This window comes from Apostichopus japonicus, chromosome 1 (genome assembly GCF_037975245.1).
Source record: "Apostichopus japonicus isolate 1M-3 chromosome 1, ASM3797524v1, whole genome shotgun sequence".
Taxonomy (NCBI): Eukaryota; Metazoa; Echinodermata; class Holothuroidea; order Aspidochirotida; family Stichopodidae; genus Apostichopus; species Apostichopus japonicus.
Genome location: NC_092561.1, coordinates 20,090,636 through 20,115,381, shown reverse-complemented (window position 1 = coordinate 20,115,381; position 24,746 = coordinate 20,090,636). Strand labels below are relative to the sequence as shown.

At 37.1% G+C, this 24,746-nt stretch overlaps 2 protein-coding genes across 12 annotated transcripts in view; one reads left to right on the top strand and one right to left on the bottom strand.

The window, feature by feature from the left end:
• Positions 1-373, bottom strand: part of LOC139970852 (small subunit processome component 20 homolog) — a 175,865-nt gene extending 175,492 nt beyond the window's left edge. For all 8 annotated transcript variants that reach the window (XM_071976911.1, XM_071976897.1, XM_071976902.1 and 5 more), the window contains exon 1: positions 215-373. In XM_071976911.1, the coding sequence (XP_071833012.1) occupies positions 215-259 (45 nt within the window). In that variant the 5' untranslated portion in view covers positions 260-373. The remainder of the gene's footprint in view (positions 1-214) is intronic.
• Positions 374-1,060: 687 nt separating this feature from the next.
• LOC139970798 (uncharacterized) lies at positions 1,061-24,746 on the top strand. Of its 4 annotated transcripts, none has more exons than XM_071976826.1 (5): positions 1,061-1,170; positions 17,757-18,027; positions 21,652-21,817; positions 22,736-22,806; positions 23,866-24,746. In XM_071976826.1, the coding sequence occupies exons 1-5, from the start codon at positions 1,064-1,066 to the stop codon at positions 24,655-24,657; spliced, it is 1,407 nt and encodes a 468-aa protein (XP_071832927.1). In that variant the 5' UTR covers positions 1,061-1,063; the 3' UTR covers positions 24,658-24,746. The 4 variants fall into 4 exon arrangements, with proteins under 4 accessions (XP_071832927.1, XP_071832937.1, XP_071832911.1 ...); XM_071976810.1 differs by lacking the exon at positions 1,061-1,170 and adding an exon at positions 10,537-10,552; XM_071976818.1 differs by lacking the exon at positions 1,061-1,170 and adding an exon at positions 11,947-12,338.

The following is a 24,746-nucleotide window of genomic DNA, read 5'->3' as shown; positions in this document are numbered from 1 at the left end:
TAAAAGTCACGTCATCCCGTTATTTGTAGATGTCCGCAATACAAGTAACGGTAATACCATATTTGACATTTACAATTTACACACTTTACGTAAGGCCTGACATATACAGTATAGGCTACAGTAGCCTAGTCTAGGCAATACTCTTGTTAGCTTTACGGTAGCCTAGCATAGCCTGATTTGGGGTAAATTCATATAAAGAAATGTTATTTCAAACCTTATATCTGTTTTCCGTCTTATGATATGATGATTTGGAATCCATCTCTTGTATATTTTCCACCGGACGTCTGCGTTATCGCTTGCACATTAGAAGCAATACTATACTCGTAACATCACTAAACGTGTATTCGCGGATTGGGTCGAGCGTTTTAAAGCAACACATGTTATATATGGTAGCACTGTGTTAAAATGTTACATCAAAATACGGGAAACGTGAAGTACGCACATGTTGATACGACATTCATACATTGGGATACTGACTGACAGTGGCGTAAGAAGGTACTTTTGAGTGGGGGGGGGGGGGGGCTGAAGACTGATGACCGGCCTGGGGGAGGGGTCTAAGGGGAGGGGGTGTCCCCCTCCCCTTTTGATTTCTTTGCATTTCCAGGTGGCCTCAGATGCAATTTGGTGCAATATGCAGTAGCACACTTCAACACCCACTCCATTTTGTAAAAATTTTTGCATTTCACCTGGCCTTAGATGCAATTTGGTGCTCCAAATGAGATATTTTTCTCATTTGGAAATGAAAAAGGGGTTTTCTGACTTGCGAAGCGGGGGGGGGGGGGGCGGAATGATACTTCCGCCCCACCATACAGTATTTTGCACTGGGGGGCTAGCGCCCCAGCCCCCCGGTTCCTAACCCCTTGCCGACTGAGTTAATTAATGAAGCGTGAATAAAATTAAGAACTATTAATCAAGATATGCAGACAAACGAACTAGTTATTGAGGGAATTGTTGTATTATGACATATGTTACCTTTTATTATTGCAAGTAATCACTTAGGATTGCTGCCCTCAACATTCTTTTTGCTTAAGTGACTGCTAACTTCTACCATATTACAATAAAAATGGAATCGAAACAAGATGGACGTGAGATTATAATAGAAATCTTTTTTAACAAGATAAAAGATAATACTTCAGGAATTGGACAATCAGTTCCATGTATTGTTAAGAAGTAAGTTTAGACCTTTTAAATCCATTTTTTCAGCGTTATTTATTGAATATTTTCAGTTCTTTTTTAACAATATAATTTCGGTTCCTCGGTACATTGCTTATTGGCCGTGGCTGTACAATCCCTAGAGCGGCACATAATTATGATGTGCGTATACACCAGGGCGTTTTCATTAACACCAAATTAGTTGGTGGGCCATCTGCCAAAAAGGACCATCAGGACACTGCCTAAGCGGAGCACCCCTATTGGTTAGCGCGTAGTAAAAATTGGCAGTTTTCACATACCAATACCGTAGACCCACATAATATGGGAAAGAGGAAGTGATTGTCATTGTCGCACAGTGGCAGAGTAATACGGGTACCGTTATTTTCCGCACACGTTACATTCCGCTGAAACAAAACGGTGTTTTTCCCGCAAACAAATTTGTCAGCCGAAAACAACGTTTTTTTCAGCGGAAAGTACCCTTTTTTGGGAGGAACAGAATGACTTACTGAAATGATTAGGCACATAGAAGGATTTAGGAAGATGGGAAAGATAGCATTTAACTGGCAGGATAAAATGTAGCTTCAAGACTAGATTATTATGTTAGGATAGCTAAGGTTGTAGCTTAGGCTGTTAGCACAAGTTTAATTTTAGTTAAACAGCGCCACCTTATTTGGTTGTAGTTTTCGATATGGCATGAGGGTGAAAACAGAGCCTTATATAGAGAGAGTTGCGACAACTCGGGTCCCGGAATTTTCGATCACGTGACCTCATGGCACCATTTTGGGGCCAACTAATTCTGCAACAACGTACGTTCGAGCAGTCAGCATATGCGCTGCCATCACAAAATGCCTGGCTGTTCAGCGTGGGGCTGTTCAAATCGTCCCGAAAACGGTTCAAAACTTTTCAGATTCACAACAAACCTAGATAGGAGGAAAACATGGGAGGCAAAAGTAAACAGGCTTCACTGGAAGGCGAACTCCAGTCACAAACTTTGAGATGTGAGTACTTCACCTAGGCCTAGTACAATGAACTAAGATTCGTAACACTAGGCCTAGCCTAGTCCATAACCACAGGGATGTAAGTCTTCCGTATTTTTACGGAAATCCGGGGTTTTTTTTAATTCCAATAAAGTTCCACAAAATTGTACAAATATCAAATACACAACGCGGCAAATATGCCTGGCCCGTTGCAGCAAGCTAACTTCAATTTTCACTCATCGATCAACCAAAATACCATTTCCTGTTACACATCGCATTGCACTGTACAACATTGTGTGTGCCATGTGAACATCGTTGCGTACGTGCGAACTTCAAATCGCCATAGCTCATTTATGTCGTTGAAAAACCTTGCCTAATTCACGTTGATTCGTAACTGCTGGTGCTCGACATAAGTTTCGGAAATAACGCTTGTGATATTTGTGAGCGGGTAAATCTACGGGATACGCATATGATAGTCGATATTCGTGATCGCTTTCAAATGTGAGACTGTTTTTTATTCCGGATTTCGCTGCGACGTATTCGTTACTTGGAGCTAGCCTAACATAACGATACTATAGTGTGTAAGTAGTCAGAACTAGGGGTATGATGTGTTAGAGCGCTAATACTTTTGAGCTAGCCTAACATAACGATAGTGCGTAAGTATTCAGAGCTAGGAGTAGGATGCGTTAGGACGACATTTCCCCGGTTTCTCCGAATAGTTTTCCGGGTTTTTTTTGGCTGCACTTACATCCCTGATAACCAGGACTGTGGGTTACACCACACAGTCCTTACAGCTATGTATGGTGCACTGTGCAGTGTACATACACGCATAGTTAACATCACAGAAAACAGCATAAATTTCAGGCATGAAAATGGTCTATTTTTAACAAGTTCTGATCAAGAAAGTTGCGATGTTGGGATGAGATCTGTTATAAGGTGCATAAAAATATCTCTGCAAAGTTTAGTGGGTATATTCCTTAAATTGAAGGCTCCAGCGTGGCAAGACAAATCGGGGATCTACGAAGCACAGTGTGCAATACAAATCACCAAGGGCTAGCCTAGCCCCCTAATGAAAAACTGCTTGGCTCCATTGAGTCATGAGCTTGTTCGGATTACTATTTATGAAAATTTGGGTGGCGATCTGGCAGACCATTGAAATGATTAATCATTCTGCTTTGCACTTGATGATTTGAATTGAACTGGTCCAGAACTCCACTATCTTTTATGAAATAATATTGAAAAATTAGGTTACTAAAATATCACTGTAGGCTAGGTAAAAATATTTCCTAGAACATTGTGTCCTGTTAGAGGATAGCAGGTAAAACTAACAGAGTCAACTGATAACCATAGGCCAAATTAGGCTCAGGAATCATGTTTGTCCATGTCATACATAGGTACGTACTTACGTACGTACTTCTGTTGGGGGGGGGGGTTGTCCGGGGGGTGTTGTCTGGTCACGATTACCTTATCCAATAATAATAGAAGCCCATGCCTAGTAATAGAGGCTCAATTGGTATTTTGAAGAATTTCTGACTTTTTGGATCCTATAGTATATAGATGCAGCTTTTTCAAGTTATTAGACATAAAATTCGTAGATAAAAGCCTGACTCTCATACAAAAATATTCTGAAGTAGATCTTTTCAAATTCCAGCAGCAGCTTAGTTCTCATAACGCTGAAATATCCTACTCACATATACCATATATTTGCGATGTGAGTTCCAGATTAGTGTAAATTCCTTACAGCACCCAGTTTGGGTCATATTATGGTGGTAAAGTCCTGTCAGCTGCAATTTATTATTCGTATTTCATACATTTGAAATAAAGTGTTGCATGAAAATCTTCATTTGTTTTACTTTAGTATTTGTCTGTTTACTCTTTGTCTGTTTAAATTGTATTTTTTACTGGACTTATGGGTTACACATCTTAAACGTGTTAAGGCATAAATGTGTAATGCCTGGTAGGAATTCTAGATATACTTCCACAGTTTTGTCCGTATATACTGTAAATGCCCTTCCCTTGCCCTATTTCATTGCCCTATTTCCTGGCAGAGAGTTATATTAAACAGATATGCAGAGGATTGTGCAAGTAACCACAATGTAATCATGATTGTAATCACGATTACATTACAATGTAATCGTAATCGATTACTTCAACTTTAGGCTGTAATCGTAATCATACATTCTCAAGTAATCGTAATCGATTACATTCAGATGTAATCGCCCCAAACCTGATGTGATTGGTCCATTTAGTTACCATAGCAACCAATTTTCAAAGACCTAGCTTCATGATTCTGTGCACCATGTCAGTACCAGTCACATGTCCAAATATCAACTTCATCAGCCATTGCTAGCTCAAGTTACAGTTAATCCCAATTTTGACCAATCACAGGCTTTGTTTGGTTACCATGGCAACAATGGAAGAATGTACATTATTCCGCAACTGTGCAATATGTGTTACAATATGATATATAGCCAGTCATAATACAATTTTACCGTACCAGAATATCAACTGTTGAATTTGGACTTCCAAATGTGCCAACCTCATCCCCTTGAACTTGAGCGCAGCCAATCCCTCCCCCCCCCCTCCCGTTCGACACTCGACGCCCTACTTACACAGCCTCGGCGCCCAAAAGCACCACAACATTATCAGGCCAAAAATAAAACCCAGAATCCCGCTCACACTTCTACAATGCCATCGAAAAATTCCCCTATCCACCTGAACGTCCATTCCCACACATACTGTATGTTGCCCATTTGGCCCCAAAATGGCGCCCAAATTTCAGTTGTCGCAACTCTCTCTATATAAGGCTCTGGGTGAAAAGAAGGTGAGCTGCCGTGACGATTTGGTCTCGCTAAGTTTCATCCTTTAGGGGGCGGGCAGAGGGGGAGGAGTGTCTTTTGTGATATTTTTACATTAACAATAACACAGTACAGAGTGAGAATATATAGGGCTATATAATATACAAAGTGGCTATTCTTACGACTATTTGTAAGAATAATTTCCGATTACGCATGCGCAGTTGCTATTTTTATGACAGGAGTACAGTACTATTTTTACGACCAGGAGTAACAATAATTTCCGGTTAGGGTTAGTGTTAGGGTTAGGATTGGTAACATTAATCAGTGGGGGGGGGGGGGCAAAGTGGATCATGGGGCAGAGAGGATCATGTGGTACAGTGATACACTTCAAAGGCCATAAAGGCCATCACATCAAAGGCCATAACTCCCAAAAGAATTACCAGAGTGGCTGCAGTACCAGACAAGTTTGAACCTTCATTGATTCCTTGGCGGTAGCCGTAGGAATCTATGCGGTCATGACTGCGTGTGTATGTGTGTGTGTCTGTGTGTGTGTGACGCCAAGCTTGAAATTAGGTTTTCTCAGCAATCCCAAGGTAGATTGATCTCATTCTTGGTACATAGGTTACCCATCATGAGTAGACGATCCCTATTTATTTTGGTGCTAATATCATGAATATTAATGAGTGGGCGGGGCTTAGAGTGATTTTCAACAAATGTCAATATCTTCGCAACCGTAAGTTCAATTTTCATGGAACTTGGTTTGGTGGTACAAGAGGAAAGTCCTCTATATGAATATGGTGACAGTTTGTCCAATCTCATTATTATTCATGAGGGGCGGGGCTAAGTGTTGTTTTTCGCAAAAAAGCTTGAAATTAGGTTTTCTCAGCAATCCCAAGGTAGATTGATCTCATTCTTGGTACATAGGTTACCCATCATGAGTAGACGATCCCTATTTATTTTGGTGCTAATATCATGAATATTAATGAGTGGGCGGGGCTTAGAGTGATTTTCAACAAATGTTAATATCTTCGCAACCGTAAGTTCAATTTTCATGGAACTTAGTTTGGTGGTACTAGAGGAAAGTCCTCTATATTAATATGGTAACAGTTTGTCCAATCTCATTATTATTCATGAGGGGCGGGGCTAAGTGTTGTTTTTCGCAAAAAAAGATTGAAATTAGGTTTTCTCAGCAATCCCAAGGTGGATTGATCTCATTCTTGGTACATAGGTTACCCATCATGAGTAGACGATCCCTATTTATTTTGGTGCTAATATCATGAATATTAATGAGTGGGCGGGGCTTAGAGTGATTTTCAACAAATGTTAATATCTTCGCAACGGTATGTTCAATTTTCATGGAACTTGGTTTGGTGGTACTAGAGGAAAGTCCTCTATATTAATATGGTAACAGTTTGTCCAATCTCATTATTATTTATGAGGGGTGGGGCTAAGTTGTTTTTCGCAAAAAAGCTTGAAATTAGGTTTTCTCAGCAATCCCAAGGTGGATTGATCTCAGTTTTGGTACATTGGTTACCCGTCATGAGTAGACGATCCCTATTTTTTGTGTGCTAATATCATGAATATTAATGAGTGGGCGGGGCTTAGAGTGATTTTCAACAAATCTACAGTATGACCCGGCCAGGAGTCGAACCCCTAACCTTCCAGCTGCAAGTCGGAATTCTACCCCAATACTATTAATGAGGGGGGCATGAATATTAATGAGTGGTAGAGCTTAAAGCAAATTCTTTAAAATATCAATTTGTTCATCAAACTTGAGCTGATAGCAAGGAACAACATTTGTGTTGATGCTATATTAATATTCATAAAAGGTCGGAACCAAGTGTACACAATGAACCTACAGTAATATTTAGATGCCAAGGAATCTCAAAACCTCTTGGTTTTCTTGTTTTCCAATGTAATTGCGGCTGCTCATCATTGTGTTTACACCAGGGTTTAGCGGCTAGTTGGGTCATTCCGCCTCAAATCAACCAATTTTCTGAAAAGTTCCCAGGTGACCCTCTCAGATTTAGATGAAACTTCATCAGAATGATGGAGTATGTCCCAAATGAACACACACAAAAAATTAAAATCATACTCCATGTCGTTTACGAGATATGGCCCGTGGAAATTTGGTCGTTGTGGCCATTTTGCTCGTTTGTGATTCTCAAAAAGGGACTTTTGTGATATTTTCCGACTTTGAAAGCTCATAATTCAGTCTTTGTACCAGGTAGAGAGCTCAAATTTGGTATTCTATCTTACGTCTGGCCAAAATTCATGAATCTGCACTCAATTTAACTGTATCTCCTTTATTTTTCTGGTTATGATCACCCAAAGTAGGCACTTTATTCTGTCAAAAATGTTTTTTGTGATTTTTAAGGTCACCCTGTGCCCACATGAGGGGTCACATGAATCCTATATTCCTTGGGTATTATCTATGGTTGCATGTCTATACCCATAAGCAATTATAAGCCCACCAGTGCATTAATTAAGAAATGGCATGGGCCCAAGGTTGGCTCTAGCCAGAAAAAGGTCGAAAAGACCCCGCCCTTCTTGACCCCGGTTGACCCCGCGATCAATTGAAACATTTATTGAAATTTACACCAGTTAAATATATATGTTATATCTACCTGTACATCAAATTTCAGCTTTGGCACTCAACTCCTTCATGGTATGGTGGCAATTTGAATATGAGACGTTTTTCGCACATTTTTTAATCTCAAGCTTATATATTCGTCATGTAATCATAGTATAATAATGAGTGATATGATCATTGTATCCTCATTTCAGTCAGCTGAATCAAAATGTAACATAACAAATTGTGTTAGGTCAAATTAATGACATTTAATCACATCATTAATGATTCACGCACATTTAAATTACTTATATACTGTCACAACTCTCAAGAGGCCAGTCCTGGGATCATAAGGAATGTCATTGAAATGCTTCAATGTCCTTACAATTTTCTTACCACACATGGATATACAAGTAAACAAGTTTAGCACACTTTAATTCCTTTTACTTGATGAATGCTTGCAGTGTGGCTTGATATACAAGTTAGCACACATTAATTTGTTTACTTGATGAATGCTTGCAGTTTGGCTGGAATGGTCTTTTAAGTCTAATTCATGAGGGAGAGTGTACTGGCGGCCTCCATGTCCCTGTTACTCTGGAGCACTGATGACACAAATAATAGTTTAGAATGGTATCCAACAATTATTGTGGGTGTTTTGTGGCCAAGGAAGTGCATTGGAGTTCTTGGTTCGTTTCATTAACTTCACAGAGACATCATTTTCTTCCTCTGAAATTTCCACTATATATACCAATGTACCACTCATTGTCGTACATTCCAGCGATGTAACGCCTGGTTGGTACTCTTTCGTGTCAGCCTGAGGTTGAATATTAGCAGAAGTGGATTCTCTCTCTTCTGCGTGGTCTCTAATGGGCACAATTTTGCAGTGGTTGGTCATTGGAGAGTCGCCACTTCTCAATCTTTCCAACATCAATGGGTATAAAAATGTGATGAGATGATATTCCTGCTATAGTTTATGGTGGTGTCTGCATGTGACACACTGGTAGTATTGTTCTAGAATGTAGTGTCTAAATGTGACACACAGGTGATATTGTTCAAAAGGTTTATACAAATGATTTACCAGTGTTTGTATAGCATGAGGGGAAAAAAAGGGGGACTGGGTTAGGTTAAAGCAGCATTTTGCATCCTTTTCTATGGTTTTTTTTTCAACCTCACTGATTCCTCGATGCCATAACAACATACATAACTAGATTATCTATTTAAATCTTACTTCATATGGTGGCATAAAAGTCGAAAACTTTACAACTTTTAAGTTTGTATTTCCCGAAGATATTTTCCGTTGGGATCCCAATAAACCACTCCCATAATATGAATATTTAAAAGCTACGAACCTCATTGATTGATATGTACTACAACACCATGCTTGATTTGTGTAGATTGTCTATGGCAGTTGAACCAGGGAGTTGTAAGAGTACCAGCTTGCTGGTTGTACCAAGTTACCAACTCGACGTTTTTGAATCTTTATTTACAGTAGCAACGGCTCAAAACTAAACCTGCATCTCTGATTGGTTGAGTTCAAACTAGTGGGTTGGGGGAACTGTATGCGATTAATATGAAATACTGTATATGTTAAAAATGAACATAATCTAAGCATTCTGGTGAAATTTGCATTCAATTCCTATGTTCCGTTTTTGAGATATTGACAGTTGAAGTTATCTGATATTCTACCAAAGTGAACTTGAGCAAACAGGTGTGATGTCACAGTTGCACACTGACAAATAATGTTTTCTTTTTTCTGTATTTTTCAGTCTATTGATTTGACCTTGATTGGATAGGGTTACTAGTTTGTCTAAAGGGGATGTGAAGATTATAAAATACCAATACCTATGGTACATTAACATTATGGACGCATCCAATTGTGGAGTATAAAATTAGACATAAATTTTAAAGAAAAAAATAACTTTACTTATCATAGTGCAACAATGACGTCAAACCTGTATGCTCCTAGTTCACTTTTAGTACCAAAGGTGGCAACTTCAACTGTCAATATCTCAAAAAAGATACATAGGAATTGAATGCAAATTTCACCAGAATGCTTGGATTATATTCCTCTTTAAAACATCAAAAAGAAATTTTGACCTGGACTATTCTTTTAAGTACTGGCAGATATAACTTGTATTGTGTGGTTCAACCCATGTTTCAAGTGAAACTCTACAACAGTACTGTATCCTAAGTGTATATAAGGCTCCAAATTGTGTCGTGTGTTTTGGGTTAGGGTGGGAGATTTTGAGGCACTACAGGTATGAGGGACCAGCCTATTGGAGGGTTAACTGAAGTGATTGTTTATTGCAGTGGAATACATGCATCATCAACCCATTTCTAAAAACAATAATAAAAACAATCTTTTTTCCAACTGCACAAAAATACTTTACACAAGCTTCAAACTTGAAATACACTGTATGATATTAACTTAGTGTACGGAGTTGTTAAAAAATGTGCGAAAAACGTCTCATATTCAAATTTCCACCATACCATGAAGGAGTTGAGTGCCAAAGCTGAAATTTGATGTACAAGTAGATATAATATATATTTTTAACTGGTGGAATATAGGATTCATGTGACCCCTCATGTGGGCACAGGGTGACCTTAAAAATCACAAAAAACATTTTTGACAGAATAAAGTGCCTACTTTGGGTGATCATAACCAGAAAAATAAAGGAGATACAGTTAAATTGAGTGCAGATTCATGAATTTTGGCCAGAAGTAAGATAGAATACCAAATTTGAGCTCTCTACCTGGTACAAAGACTGAATTATGAGCTTTCAAAGTCGTAAAATATCACAAAAGTCACTTTTTGCGAATTGCAAACGAGCAAAATGGCCACAACGACCAAATTTCAACGGGCCATATCTCGAAAACGACATGGAGTATGATTATAATTTTTTGTGTGTGTTCATTTGGGACATACTCAATCATTCTGATGAAGTTTCATCTAAATCTGAGGGGGTCACCTGGGGACCACTGGTTGATTTGACATGGAATGACCCAGTTGTAAAGTTTCATGTTGATCTTTCGATTTATGCAAACCAGTTGAGGTAGGTATGGAAAAAAAAATTCTAAAATAAATAGAAAAGCATTAACAGTAGGCTATGGTCTCAATGTTTTAATGTTAGGCCTATATTAGTATTGTTGAGTTTAGTGTGCTTGACTTTAGTGTGCTTTGCTATCAATTTTCTTTGCTGCCTGTAAGATCACCTTGAGATCTTTTATTTCCCTTATGATCTTTTAACATGTGCAAATTAGTTGAGGCAAATATCAAACAAAGTTACATCTATTAATCAATGTTTGGATTTTGCCTATATTTATATTCATAGTTGAATTTTAATGTGTTTATTACTCTTGCTGCCATTTGAATCACCTTGAGCTATCTAATTTGCTTGTCGATCTTTTGATATATGCAAATTAGTTAGCTAAGTTGTTCTTTGTTTTCTTTTCTAATGATTCACTGTGCCCCATGGAGTGAGCCAGTCTGAAAAAAAAAAATATTATGCCTCATACTTTTTTAAGTAATCCCTAAACACCCCAAGCCTCCTGTAAATGATAAATAGCTTAACTGTTCTGACATGAACTCAGTCTAACCATCCTTATCAACGTTCCTTTGATATTTTCTCATGGTATTTTCATCATCCTGAATTTGGTATCCTAAAATTGAGGGGAAATATAGTGTACAGGTAAGTGGAACAAAAAAGTTGTTTTCCGCACAAGCATTTTTTTCAGCGGAAAGTAATGTGCAGAAAGTAACGTGCAGAGAACAAGTGAAACCCGCTAGCTATGTGTGCGTCTTTTCCATAACGAAAACAAGTCTTCGAATCATTTTCACTTTGTTTATTATTAGACCTATGCTCACGGTTTGTACTGGGTCTATTGTTCTGTCCCTTATCTTTGTTATATCGATTTGCAGTCTTACTGGATGTCTGTCCGTCATTCACTCCGTTCACTGTTGTCGCCTGTGTCCCATTTTCTTGGCTACCAAGTTCCATTTGTTTGATCTGCAAATCAACTACCTTCATTGATCTTGCAATTTTATGTAACTCGGTGAGGGTTAATGCTGACCCTTCAACTAATAATTTCCTTCGAAATCTGTTGACCTACATTTGTCTATCACTTGATCCCTGATTTGTTCTGAAAAATTATCAAAATTACAGTTTTCTGCTCTCCTTGTTAGTCTCGCTACATATTAATCAATTGTTTCGTTACTCTCTTGTGCTATTTGGCGAAACATATGTCTTTCATAAGGTATGTTAACCTTCGGCTTAAAATAGCTGTCAAGTGTACGTAATGCTTTTTCGTACTCATCGGTGCCATCTGTCTCACCTGCGGCTGTAGGAGGTCCTGGATCTCTGAGTGTCTCACAAATTTCTTGCACTACCATTCCCGCTGAATGTAGTAACAATGCCTTTTTCTGTTTGGTATCGCTAACTCCCCTTCCTACAATGTAGTACTGGAATACACTTGTCCATCTCGACCACCTAAGGCCTAAGCTTGTGACGTCACCTGTTACATCGAAGTAAGCTATTGTTACGTCTATATTTACCGCCATTTCACGTTTTGTTACAACTAATGTCAATTATGACTTATCCTCGTCGCCTTTGTCGGCCGTGGATATGTGGCCGTGGATCGACTATATCATGATAAAAAGTAAGGAAGAGCAAGTTGCCCAAATAAAGTTGACACGACACTCAGCTATTCGTTTTCTTCATATTTAAAATTGATGGCGCTCTTAATGGCGCTCTTTCAGTATCAGTACACTACACTATCAACCAAGATATTGTCTGTGACACGTTTCACAAACGAATTCGCTATGGAGGGTACCACTAAGAAGTAAGTTTAGACCATTTAAAATCCATTTGTCGGCCTTTTTGGTTCCTTGCTTTAGCAAAAGGAACCTATGCAGTCAGGTTGGCGTGTGTGTGTGTGTATGTATGTATGCGTGTATGCGTGTGTGTGTGTGTGTGTGTGTGTCTGTGACACTTGCTTGGGTACGCTCTATCTCAATAAGGGAATGTTGGATTGAGGCCAAACTTGGACTATAGATCCGCCATATGGAGAAGGTGTGCCCTATTGTTTTTGGTGCCCACAAAGGTCACCAAAGGTCAGTTATGGTCCAAAAACCGAAAATATTAAAACTGCAATAACTCCCAGTGCCAATGTGCGACAAGATTGATATTTTGGGACAAGTTGTGAACTGGTTAGGGGAGCATTTTCAAACTTAACGGTCATGTGATCCGAGGTCACCAAAGGTCAATTAATGATAAAAAACTAGTATTTTTGCAATAACTTGAGAACGAAATGTCTGTTAGGGTTGGGAGTTGCCTCAATGTAATCCAATTGTCGACCCGCATCTGGGTGACCCTTGACCTCAATTTGACCTCTGGTGACCTTTTCGTGTTTTTGGGATTTTTACAGTTTCGATGCTATTTTCAGATGTCAAAGGTACCTTCTGATCATAAATGTCAATAGGTTGACCCCGTGTGACCTTTATGTGCGAAGTTATATGGGGTCAAAATTTTTCGGTCGGTGTAAGGATGGTTGTACAGACTTTTCGTTTTGTTTTTTGGAATCAGGAGATTAAACTACATCTGAAACCAAGGTCAAAAGGTCAAAGGTCACATTAGAAAAAATGTGCTTATTTTGGGAGGAAACGAGCAAAAAAGAAAATGTTTGGTTTTGATGCTAGATTTGGATATCAAAGGTACCTTCCGATCAAAAATGTCAATTGGTTGACACCCGTGTGACCTTCGTGTGCGAAGTTATACGAGGTCAAAGTTAATTTTCACACATTTAATGCAACAACTCCCAGATCCAAGGTGTGACATGGTTGATATTTTTGGACAAGTTGCAAATGGTATAGGGGAATATTTTCAAACTTAACGGTCATGTGATCCGAGGTCACCAAAGGTCAATTAATGTAAAAAAACTAGTATTTTGGGGGTAGAAAATGGGCAAAGAATAAAATGTTTGAATTTTTATAGTTTGATGCTCTAATTTAGGTCTCATCAATCAAAAATGTCAATAAGTTGACCCAAGGTGACCTTTGTATGTTAAGTTATATGAGGTCAAAGTTAATTTTCAGACATTTAGTGTAAAAACTCCCAGTGCCAAGGTGTTACACAGTTGATATTTTGAGACAAGTTGCAAATGGTATAGGGGAATATTTTCAAACTTAACGGTCATGTGATCCGAGGTCACCAAAGGTCAATTAATGATAAAAAACTAGTATTTTTTGCGATAACTTGAGAACAAATTGTCCGTTAGGGTTGGGAGTTGCTTCAATGTAATCCAATTGTCGACCCGCATCTGGGTGACCCTTGACCTCAATTTGACCTCTGGTGACCTTTTTAGTGATTTGTGGATTTTTACAGTTTTGATGCTATTTTCAGATGTTAAAGGTAACTTCTGATCATAAATGTCCATAGGTTGACACCCGTGTGACCTTCGTGTGCGAAGTTATTTAAGGTCAAAGTTAATTTTCAGACATTTAATGCAATAACTCCCAGTTCCAAGGTGTGACAAGGTTGATATTTTTGGAGTAGTTGCAAATGGTATAGGGGAATATTTTCAAACTTAACGGTCATGTGATACAAGGTCACCAAAGGTCAATTAATGATAAAAAACTAGTATTTTTGCAATAACTTGAGAGCAAATTGTCCGTTAGAGTTGGGAGTTGCTTCAATGAAATCCAATTGTCTACCCGCATCTGGGTGACCCTTGACCTCAATTTGACCTCTGGTGACCTTTTCGTGTTTTGTGGATTTTTTACAGTTTCGATGCTATTTTCAGATGTTAAAGGTACCTTCTGATCATAAATGTCAAGAGGTTGACCCCTGTGTGACCTTCGTGTGCGAAGTTATATGAGGTCAAAGTTAATTTTCAGACATTTAATGCAATAACTCCCAGTTCCAAGGTGTGACAAGGTTGATATTTTTGGAGTAGTTGCAAATGGTATAGGGGAATATTTTCAAACTTAACGGTCATGTGATACAAGGTCACCAAAGGTCAATTAATGATAAAAAACTAGTATTTTTGCGACAACTTGAGAACAAATTGTCCGTTAGGGTTGGGAGTTGCTTCAATGTAATCTAATTGTCGACCCGCATCTGGGTGACCCTTGCCCTCAATTTGACCTCTGGTGACCTTTTCGTGTTTTGTGAATTTTTACAGTTTCGATGCTATTTTCAGATGTTAAAGGTACCTTCTGATCATAAATGTCAATGGGTTGACCCCCATTTGACCTTCGTGTGCGAAGTTATTTGAGGTCAAAGTTAATTTTCAGACATTTAATGCAATAACTCCCAGTGCCAAGGTGTGACAAGGTTGATTTTTTTGGACAAGTTGCAAATGGTATAGGGGAATATTTTCAAACTTAACGGTCATGTGATCCAAGGTCACCAAAGGTCAGCTAATGTTAAAAAAGTAGTATCATGGGGGGAGAAAATGGGCAAAGAAAAAATGTTTGAATTTTTACAGTCATGCTCTATTTAGGTCTCACCGATCAAAAATGTCAATTGGTTGACCTCCGGGTGACCTTTGTGTGTGAAGTTACATACAAGTTCAAAAGTTAATTTTTTGACATTTAATGCAATTAAATCTCAATGCCATGGTGTGACATGGTTGATATTTTGGGACAAGTTGTGAATGGGGTGGTGGAACATTTTGAAACTTAAAGGTCATGTCATCTGAGGTCACCATTGTTATCATATCTGTTGACACGCTTGTAGGTCTCTTATATTTCTTACATTTTCGACGCCATTTATAGATCTCAAAAGTGCCTTTTGATAAAAAATCAGATCACATTTTGTGATCACAAAAGTGTTGGCTATAGTGTTGGTTACTTTATGGGAACATGTAGGACAATTACTTGGACTATTTCAGCCCAATCTTGCTTGATAATATGATGTGTATTGTCATATACCCCAAGCAAGGAACCACAGTGCCCTTGGGCTCTTGTTTATTTAATATTTTCATTTCTTTTCAATCAATATAATTTCGGTTCCTTGGTTCATTGCTTCTTGGCCGTGGCTGTATAATCCATAGAGCGGCACTTGATAAACACCACGAAATATTAAATATTAGGCCTACTATAATGTTACATAGAGATGATTATGATGTGCGTATAACCAGAGCGTTTTCATTAAAGCAAAATTAGTTGGTGGGCCATCTGCCAAAAGGGATCATCAGGACACTGCCTAAGCGTAGCACCAACCCCATTGGTTAGCGCGAAGTGTAGCAAATGTCAGTTTTTACATACCAATACCGTAGACCCACAGAATATAGGAAAGAGGAAGTGATCGTCATTGGGACGCCATTTTGTATTTTGAAGAGTGACATTATTTCAAACATGTAGGTGGCATCGCATGCTGTGTTAGACTTGAACAGAGAATACTTGTACCTGCCACACAAAACTGTGTAAACTGTAAATTTCACACGATTACTCATAGTGTTCACATTATACATCAGTTTAACATAACAACAACCCTCTACTATAAAGCCACAGACTATGGGAAAGAGGAAGTGATCGTCATTGTCGCACAGTGGCAGACTAATAGTCCCATATATGCATGTACATGTATACTATGTGTAGGTTTAGTACAGTGTCTACATTAAATACACTTTTGCAAAATAGAGTTTTGCCTACATATATACTAACCAAATTTTATTACATATGATCGATAACCATCGTTTTCCTCTGACCGAACCACTCAGGATTAGGGGAAAGTAAAGGTTATTCCAGACTATTGCAGTGCACATTTTATCATGGGCAACACCAGGGATATTCATTGGCTGAAATTCGTTCCTTATTAATATTATAAAATAAAAAGTTAGAGACGTTATCAGTCTATTACTCTGGACCAAACTTTGATCCTCATAGTAATTCACATTTTATAATACATATGATTGTCTCTCCTTGTCTTTTTCATTTGGTTTGGTGGTCGTGGTATTTTTGTGAATGAATCTGCCAAAGAGCAGAATGAATGACTTCACCACATCTATTCTGCTGGATATGTTTTGATTTTCGATATAATTTTTAGCTTAATTATTTACAGAGAAATATAATATCTGTACATGAAAATTGCGTTTTCATAAAACTGTAAATACAGAGATGTTTGACAGCTAGGCAAACATTTCACGTGTATCATATAGATAAACCAATGGATAAGAAGTCAAGCTGTTTGCCATGGTGACATTTAATTCCACCTACTGTGAGCCATTCCATGAATTAAAGAATGGACAGATAGACAGTTAAGTCAGCCCAAATTGGCTCCATTCAAATAAACTTATATCACGTTATATGAGTAATTCAAATAGGTTTCAAATAAAAGTGTAAAATATTTTTGGTTTTGTTGTTGTTGTCAAATTGTCTGTCACTAGAGTTTCCTTTATGTTACAATTGCAAGTCTAAACTTACATCGTGCATGAAATATAACAGTTCCATATAGCACGGAAGCTTTCATGTGAGATCAAAGACTTAAATATTGATTAGTGTTGTCCTCGTCTAACATCAGTACATAAGTGAATATGTGACTTGTCCGATATACTGCAATATATAATTAATTTTTACTGGCTAATCACTTATATCTTCAAGGAGAGGATTGCAGTATAGACGAGCTGTGACATCACAATAAAACTGTTGCACAAAAAGATTGAATTACACTCTTCTTGTTGAGGTACTCTAGAAATACGACACAATTATTAGCTAAGGGTGTGCTGTACGTTTAGTTTTGCATGAATCCTTTTCGTTTTATTATATAGTGAAAGAGTGATATAGATATCATATTAGAAAACAGTCATGATTCTCAATTGAATTACTGTTTATGTTGATAATTTACTCTACTGTTGTCAGATACTATTAGAAAAATATCACTAAATTTGATACATTTACTATTTATATCTTTGCCTTGTAAACTCTTATGGGTAGTTATTTTGACCTGACGATGAGCTCGTCACCTGCAATGTTCGTAAGCAATCAGCCATCGATATGTTGCTTTATAGCTTGTCATAAAATTATGATGAATTGATTTTTGATTTTGTTTCAAATTTACATGGCAGTTTTATCTATAAAGCCATTCTAAATGTCAACTTTTGATGTACCCATGTTCCAAATCAAGTTGATCTTCTTTGCTGTTTAGCTCATCGATTTGTTTAATTAAATGTGTTTCATTTCCAAAGAATATCTCAGATATTAAATTTTATGTTGCACGCATGTTAACAAAATATTTTTCGTTTCCTTTTACCCAACAGAAAAGCTGCTAAAAGCAGCGAAAATCAAAATAAAAAAACAATTATTCTTTTCAATCAACAAAAAAAAATTCAAAGAAAAAATCAAAAACAAAAGAATAAAAAAAAAAAGAAACAAAAAAATCACAATCAAAATCAAAATGAATTATACAACGTTAATACATTACTTGAAAGACAACTTAAACATCTAAAAAAACACAAGAGAGAACTCGTGCTGAAAATCCCAACTATGGCTGTGGTAGACATAGTGTACGAAATAACAGAAGAACAAGAGGTGAGTACCTAATTGCAACAAATACAAGGTTATACCTCACATTGCCCAGTCAGTTGCAATGTTCTTACATTTCAAGAATCTCACCTAAGGTACTGTACCTCAAGTGTTATTGATGTTTACATTTCCTATTGACTGATATATATATATATATATATATATATATAACCCTAAAGTGTACAGTACCAGGACACCGTCAAAAAACCCACCTTGGATGGACTTTCCATTTAAAGCCACATATAAGTCTTAATGCAAATGCGTCGTTAAGGATAAATTCACCGCAGACTGGAGGGATTGATAGCAGTGCATGGAACTTGGATCGCATCTTTTATGCAACTCATTGACAGATATATCAGAAAAGCGATAGTAACTGTGTCTCCTTTACGTACTTCAAACAATTTTTAGTATGATAGAGGGACACTTGCATATGTCCCCCTATTCACAGTTAAGAGTACAGTACATATGTTCACATAATGTGTGCATTTATACAACTCTCCGATCGGTATACGGTTTAAGTGTGTGTGTGGCATTCATTCATTGCATGTCATAGGAAAGAATCTTATATAAAAAAGTTGACTGCATTATCGGCAATTTTAAGCAATTAATTTGCTCAAAATATAACCAGCTAATGTAGAACTTTCAATTGCCAGTATACACATTTTAGTAGATTATAACAACACTATTTTCCAATGTTACGGTGTGACAAAAACCCAAATTATGGTAAAGATTTCTTGATTAGAGTTCGACCTATTAAATGATAATCAGCTTTACCGAGTACCGATTAGTTTCTGTGACAATCGGGCCGATGCCTATTACCTTTAGTGGATAAGCAGTTTTATTTTAATATTTCATTGAAAAAGATAACACAATCCCGAACGTTTGCTTCAAATTTTGCCATATGTAAGGGAAACCTTCCGATGGAACGTTGTTTAAACGATCATACACAGTAAGTCAATGGCGCTTCTCCATTGACATTACTACACGTGGGAAAACCACACACTAAAGTCCCATTGACGTTTTCGCTGGAAATCAGACATGCTTTAGTCGGTAAGTTTAATTACTGCAAAGGTGATATTTTAGCAGGTGTAGTACATTAGGTCAGGGGAAAGAAGTTGCTTCGGGTTTTTCGCAAAAATATGCGTAAGAATATTTGCCTAATCAGTGATTAGTAATCACAAATGGTAATGCAGTAGAACTACCGAGGACTGTCGCCAAACATTTCTAGGGAATTTTAGGAGTATTTGGCGCCTTGATTGCATAATTTTATGGCATTTGTAGAAAATTGGGCGTATTTTCAAACTAAACAGTTATTAAGCTCAACAGTTCTCTAGCCAGACTAGCCTAATGTGCGTAGAACTCACAATGAACAAAGCGTAACGTCACTCTCACTTTCCAGTTTTCACCTAAGGTGAAATGGCCAAAGTGGTTTAAAAGTATATTGATTTGGTTTTACATTTACTCGAAACAATTAATCTTTCATATCAATCTTTAATATTAAACCAGATAACAGGAGGTTTCGTTAGATGCAAGAAGCGAAGTGAAAAAAAAAATAATAACGTCGTCTCTCTAAGCTTATCGCGAGTATACTGTATGATGTTAACTGCTAAAACTGGATAGTATATCGAACAGCATTAGTACAAACTCGCGTGAGGGACTTGCGATACCGCTTCACGGTAGATTAGCGCACCTTCCCCGGCTATGAATAGCGCTGAATCGAACTTCTCCCGTTGTAGTTGTGGAAAATCAAAAGCGCGTAAAATACAATCCTTGATGTGGAACTTAATAATCGGTTCCAAATCATCGGTAGCGCAATGGATTTTGCCGATGCCGGTTACTGATTGTCTGATAATCGGCCCGATGCCGATTATCTAACCTATTATCGGTCGAACACTATTCTTGATCAGAAAATGCTGTCAATGTATAATTAGCAAAAGTTAGTCTTTTACGAAGTTCTAGTCTTAGCAGTCTGTTTGTAGTGTTCATGGCACACTTCTACCTCTCTTATCTGTGTAGCTTTAACCTCAAACATAGCTTGCTCAGATTTTTCCACCGAGGAAACCTAATTAGCTTGGTCTTTTACAAAGCCAGTATACTTCAGGCATACTGTGGTCACCACATGACATTAAATTAGGGTACAAGTTGCATTATAAGAGGCATTATTTTGTTAGTGGGGGGGGGGGGTGTGGGCGGCTGTATTTATGGGTGTGAAGGTTTTTTTGCCACGGATTTTATTCAGTAAACTCTTGGCTCTATTGTTGAACCACTAGTGTGCATAGGGAGTAAAATGTTGGGGTTGTGTGAGTGGAGGTGGGGGGCAGACTTGTGACTATCTTGACGGATATGGCTTTAATCCATTTGGCTAGATGGAAGATCCATGTCTAGCATATTCAATGACATTGGTCAGCAATTCATCAATCATACATCCTTTCCCTCCCCCATCACAGCCTATGTTCCCTAAGCCTTTTTCAATGTTACCAGAAACACAATACATATGATCACATTTTGCACAAATTGTGATTGGTAATCAGCCAGCTGCACAGGGAACTGAGGTCTACTTTATACTATTACTAATTCTAGGCTAGTCAATAAAGCATTTGGTAAACGAATTAATATCTAGCAATTGCAAGAAAGTATTACGGTATTACCTAGGCTTCCAAAGTCAATCTCGACGGCTCTCATTTTGATAGTGCAACATGGATACCGCGCCGATTCGCGAATAAAAGTTAGGTTTACCGTTCTTGCTTGCATACAGTGTGAAAACTTGCGGCCATACGGACAACACGTTTACCTGTACACACGTCCATATGAGCTCTACATTACACTAAGCGACATTGCGCGGTGATGACGTCACAAGGTTTGTATACCAAAAGAAACTGCGTCAATATGAACATGGATATCAGTATATGTATCACCGAAAGGGATAGGGATCGAAATTGTGACTTTCAAGGTCACAGTTCCATTGGTCAGTTTTACCAGCATTAAAAGAGCATCGATAGTAAAACATATACCGATAGGACGATAAAATAAACGAGATATATCTTGATGGGTCCCTAATAGCTAAATTTTGCACAGGTCACATATACTACTACAAAATTTGCCAAGCTATAAATATCCATTCAGATGTATACTCGTCCAATCAAAATAAAGGGGTGTAGAGGGCAGCATCCACGATCAATGGGTACTAATTACCTGTACACCGAAGCCCTCATAACAGAATGAACATACCCTTAAACATTAGGGGAACACGAAAATGTTCTCCTAACGTTACTGTCCCTCTAAGGTAGCAATTTTCAATATGCAATGGGCACCTAATGTGCACTTTATATAAATATATATATATATATATATATATATATATATATATATATATATATATATATATATATATATATATATATATATATATATATATTTAATATTGTGTTACTACTCTAAATAAATAGGTGAGGTGAATTTATTATAGTCTAGATTTGTTGGAAAAGCCATCTTGAGAAATGTTCATTTTAAGTTTATGTTTTATACCAATTGTGAACATTAAAAATTTAGACAAAATCAGTCATCTTCAAAATTTCAAAGTTATCCTTATTAAAGATTTTTTGCTATATTTCTGTATTGTTACATCCATAGGAAAATATACAAAGCAAGCTAGACAGAGAAGGGGATTGTTCTGCAAATCGACAACTTCTTAAATCTGTAATGAAATATGACGATGGGTATGTGAAGCTGGTAAAAGCTCTTGAAAAAATCGGGGGCTTGCATAATCTGGTGGAAAAGCTCAGCAAAGATGACGAAGGTTAGTATAATGATACAAACACCTGCAAAGGCTGCATTAATCTGTTAACAGCATGTTCAGGTTCAGTGATTTTTTGTAATAAACAAGTTTATATGGTTCGACAACATTCCTAGTAATATAAGAAGCATTGTGCTCGTTGTGATAAATCAACATGATTTGATATACCTTATTAGTTTGAAGACGTTAAACGCAGTAAATCCATTCCCGATTTGGATCTGTAAGGCGTAAAGAACCTACCAGTGATTGGGCTACTGCATTTATAAAGGACACCATGATTTTCAACAACTTTTAAGGTCACCAGTTAAATTCAACATAAAAAATTTAGCAAACTTGTACAATTAATTCATAACATACTAATTGAATTTGAACCCATGCACTGACTGACTGGCCCTGATTTTTTTCAACAAGTTAAAGTTTAACAATACCATGGTGAATAAGGTAGATTTCATATATTTCAAAATTTCCTGTATAAACAACATGGCGAATACAATTAAAGTAAAAAAGACCCAACATGGTTTTGGTGTGATGCTCAAATGATGGATACTTTTGGGCTAATGTGTCACACATTAAAGGTTGTGCAAGTATTATGTAATAGCCAAACAACTAATACTGTACAACGTACGTTTGTATTATGTCCCATATATACTGTAAAAATCTCTATACTGTACTTCATATTCAACTGATATAAACCCCTAGCAAGGAATCTTCTTCTGAAATTACATACATTACTTCTTGGATTGCAACATTTGCTTTTGGATATTATTGGAAATTTCTTGAAAACTGCACAATGTGAATTACCTAACCCAAAATGTCTGTATATTAAGGGGGGGGGGGGGGCTTTAAATATGTACAGTACTCCAGTGTTTGTAATGAAAGTTGTAATGATGACACATGTTTCTATTTTTTTCAATCTTAAAGGATTATCCCTCATGGAAGAAGTGGAACATACAGAACCACTCGATCGCTTTGACAAACATGTCGCATTACAGGTAACTAAACCTTCAAATTTAACTTAACGCATGTGTAAACATTAACTTACTGTTGGTATACTCTCGAAAGCGTACACATAGCGCTTGTCAACAAGGTTATATTTTTGGTTCCGATGATCATCGTAACCTTTGCATTTATGATGGCGTCTGTGTGTGAGTGTGTTTGTGGCGTCCAGCTTGTAAACACGATATCTCAAGAAGGGAAGGTCAGACCAACTTTGTACTTTATGTGTAGAAGCACCACGTTGTGGAGGTTAAAGGTCATTTGGGGTCATCAGGGGTCGAATTGTGAGAACTTTGTAAACACGGTAACTCAAGAAGGAAAGCTTGGGAGGACCTCACATTTACATAAAGCATATTGACGTTGATGGAGTTCTCATGCCAAATGAAGTCAGCATATGTTGATCAACTTTCCTCAAACCAAATCTTGTAAATATGAAAAGTCGAACAGTCCATCTAGGTTGAAATTCACATTTATTATATTCAAGAAGGTGATGACTAGTGAATGGTGGAAAGAACAGAGGGATTGATGTCCTCATAGCAATCCAACTGTCAATGTGTGTAAAATTTATACCAAAAAATGCATTTTCATTGAATGAAATTCTATATAGAGAGAACATTAACAGCTAAGCTAACATTCGAAATGTATCACATGTCAAGAATTCTGTAGATTAATAACAATATTACAATAAGAAAAGTAACACTCTTGATAAACATCGGACATTATGATTCACAGACCATTTACTGTGATCCACTCACTGGAAGAATTGAGACTTTATCTGGTCAAAGAATGTTACATTCAATAAACCATACCTCGAGTAGGTTACAAGAAATATTTAGATTGGGTTTTCAACTTAACAAGGTGGACTATTTCCTCTATAAGATAATGATTGCATTGGCTGTCACATGAATGTCCCTTTAATATACACTCAGCATCCATCCCCTTTGTAAATCTGCTACCAAATTTATCCTCCTACCAAGCTTTGTGTAGACATATCCATTGAACTAAATCTGATGTAGCCATTATTGTTTTGGTTTTTTGTCTCTTTTCCATTACAGCATGAAAATTTTAGCAGTTCTCCTCGAGCAGCGATTCATCGTGAGGAGAATGAAGATACATTAGATAATTATATAAATGAATTAATAAAAACGATATTTAAAAATGGTAAAAGTAAGAATAATATTAGTAATAACATGTCTAGAAAGTATGGTAGTAAAAAAACTAAGCATAGCAAGTCGTTTACTAAAAAAAGATATAATGGATACAAAAAAACCAAATGTTTATTGAAAAAGCGAAAAGTTAAAAATAAAGTCACTCTATATAAGAAAGTTAAGGCACAAAATCATGTCAACAAACATTGTAATAAAAGTATTATTAATACTCAAGATAAGAAAAAAACTCATAAAGAAATAAAAGTTAATATCAATGATATCATAGCATATTCTAGGCCCGAACGTAGAAATATTTTCGCTGTTCATGAAATCAATGCACCAATGCCATCATTCCTATGTATACCATTAAATGTTGAACATAATGATATTCAGGATAATATACAAATAAATAAAGATACCCAAACTTATTCCCATGACAACAGAGGCTCTTCTTGCACCACCTGTGAAAAGGTTTGCTTCGTTTTTCCTGAAATCAATCCATCAACACCAATAGGCCTATATATACCATCAAATAATGAAATAAAAAGACAATATGATATTCAAGATAATAAAAAAGCGAATAAAGCCACCAAAACTAATTTCCAGAAAACAGGAGCTCTTCTTGGACCAGCTGTTGGAAAGGTTTTCTCCGCTCTTGGAATCATTGCATCAATTTATTGTAATAATCATAATATATAATCAATCGTTTAAAGATATTTACTTCAAACAGTCTATGAAGACTGTAGGAAATTATAAGCATTTTTTCTGAATAAACAATTAAATACTTA

Coding starts and splice junctions, on each gene's coding strand:
- LOC139970798 (XM_071976818.1), top strand. CDS start 12,229: ATGGCGCTCTTAATGGCGCTCTTTCAGTATCAGTACACTACACTATCA. Junction 12,339..17,756: donor ATGGAGGGTACCACTAAGAA/GTAAGTTTAGAC, acceptor TTTACCCAACAG/AAAAGCTGCTAAAAGCAGCG. Junction 22,807..23,865: donor ACAAACATGTCGCATTACAG/GTAACTAAACCT, acceptor TTTCCATTACAG/CATGAAAATTTTAGCAGTTC.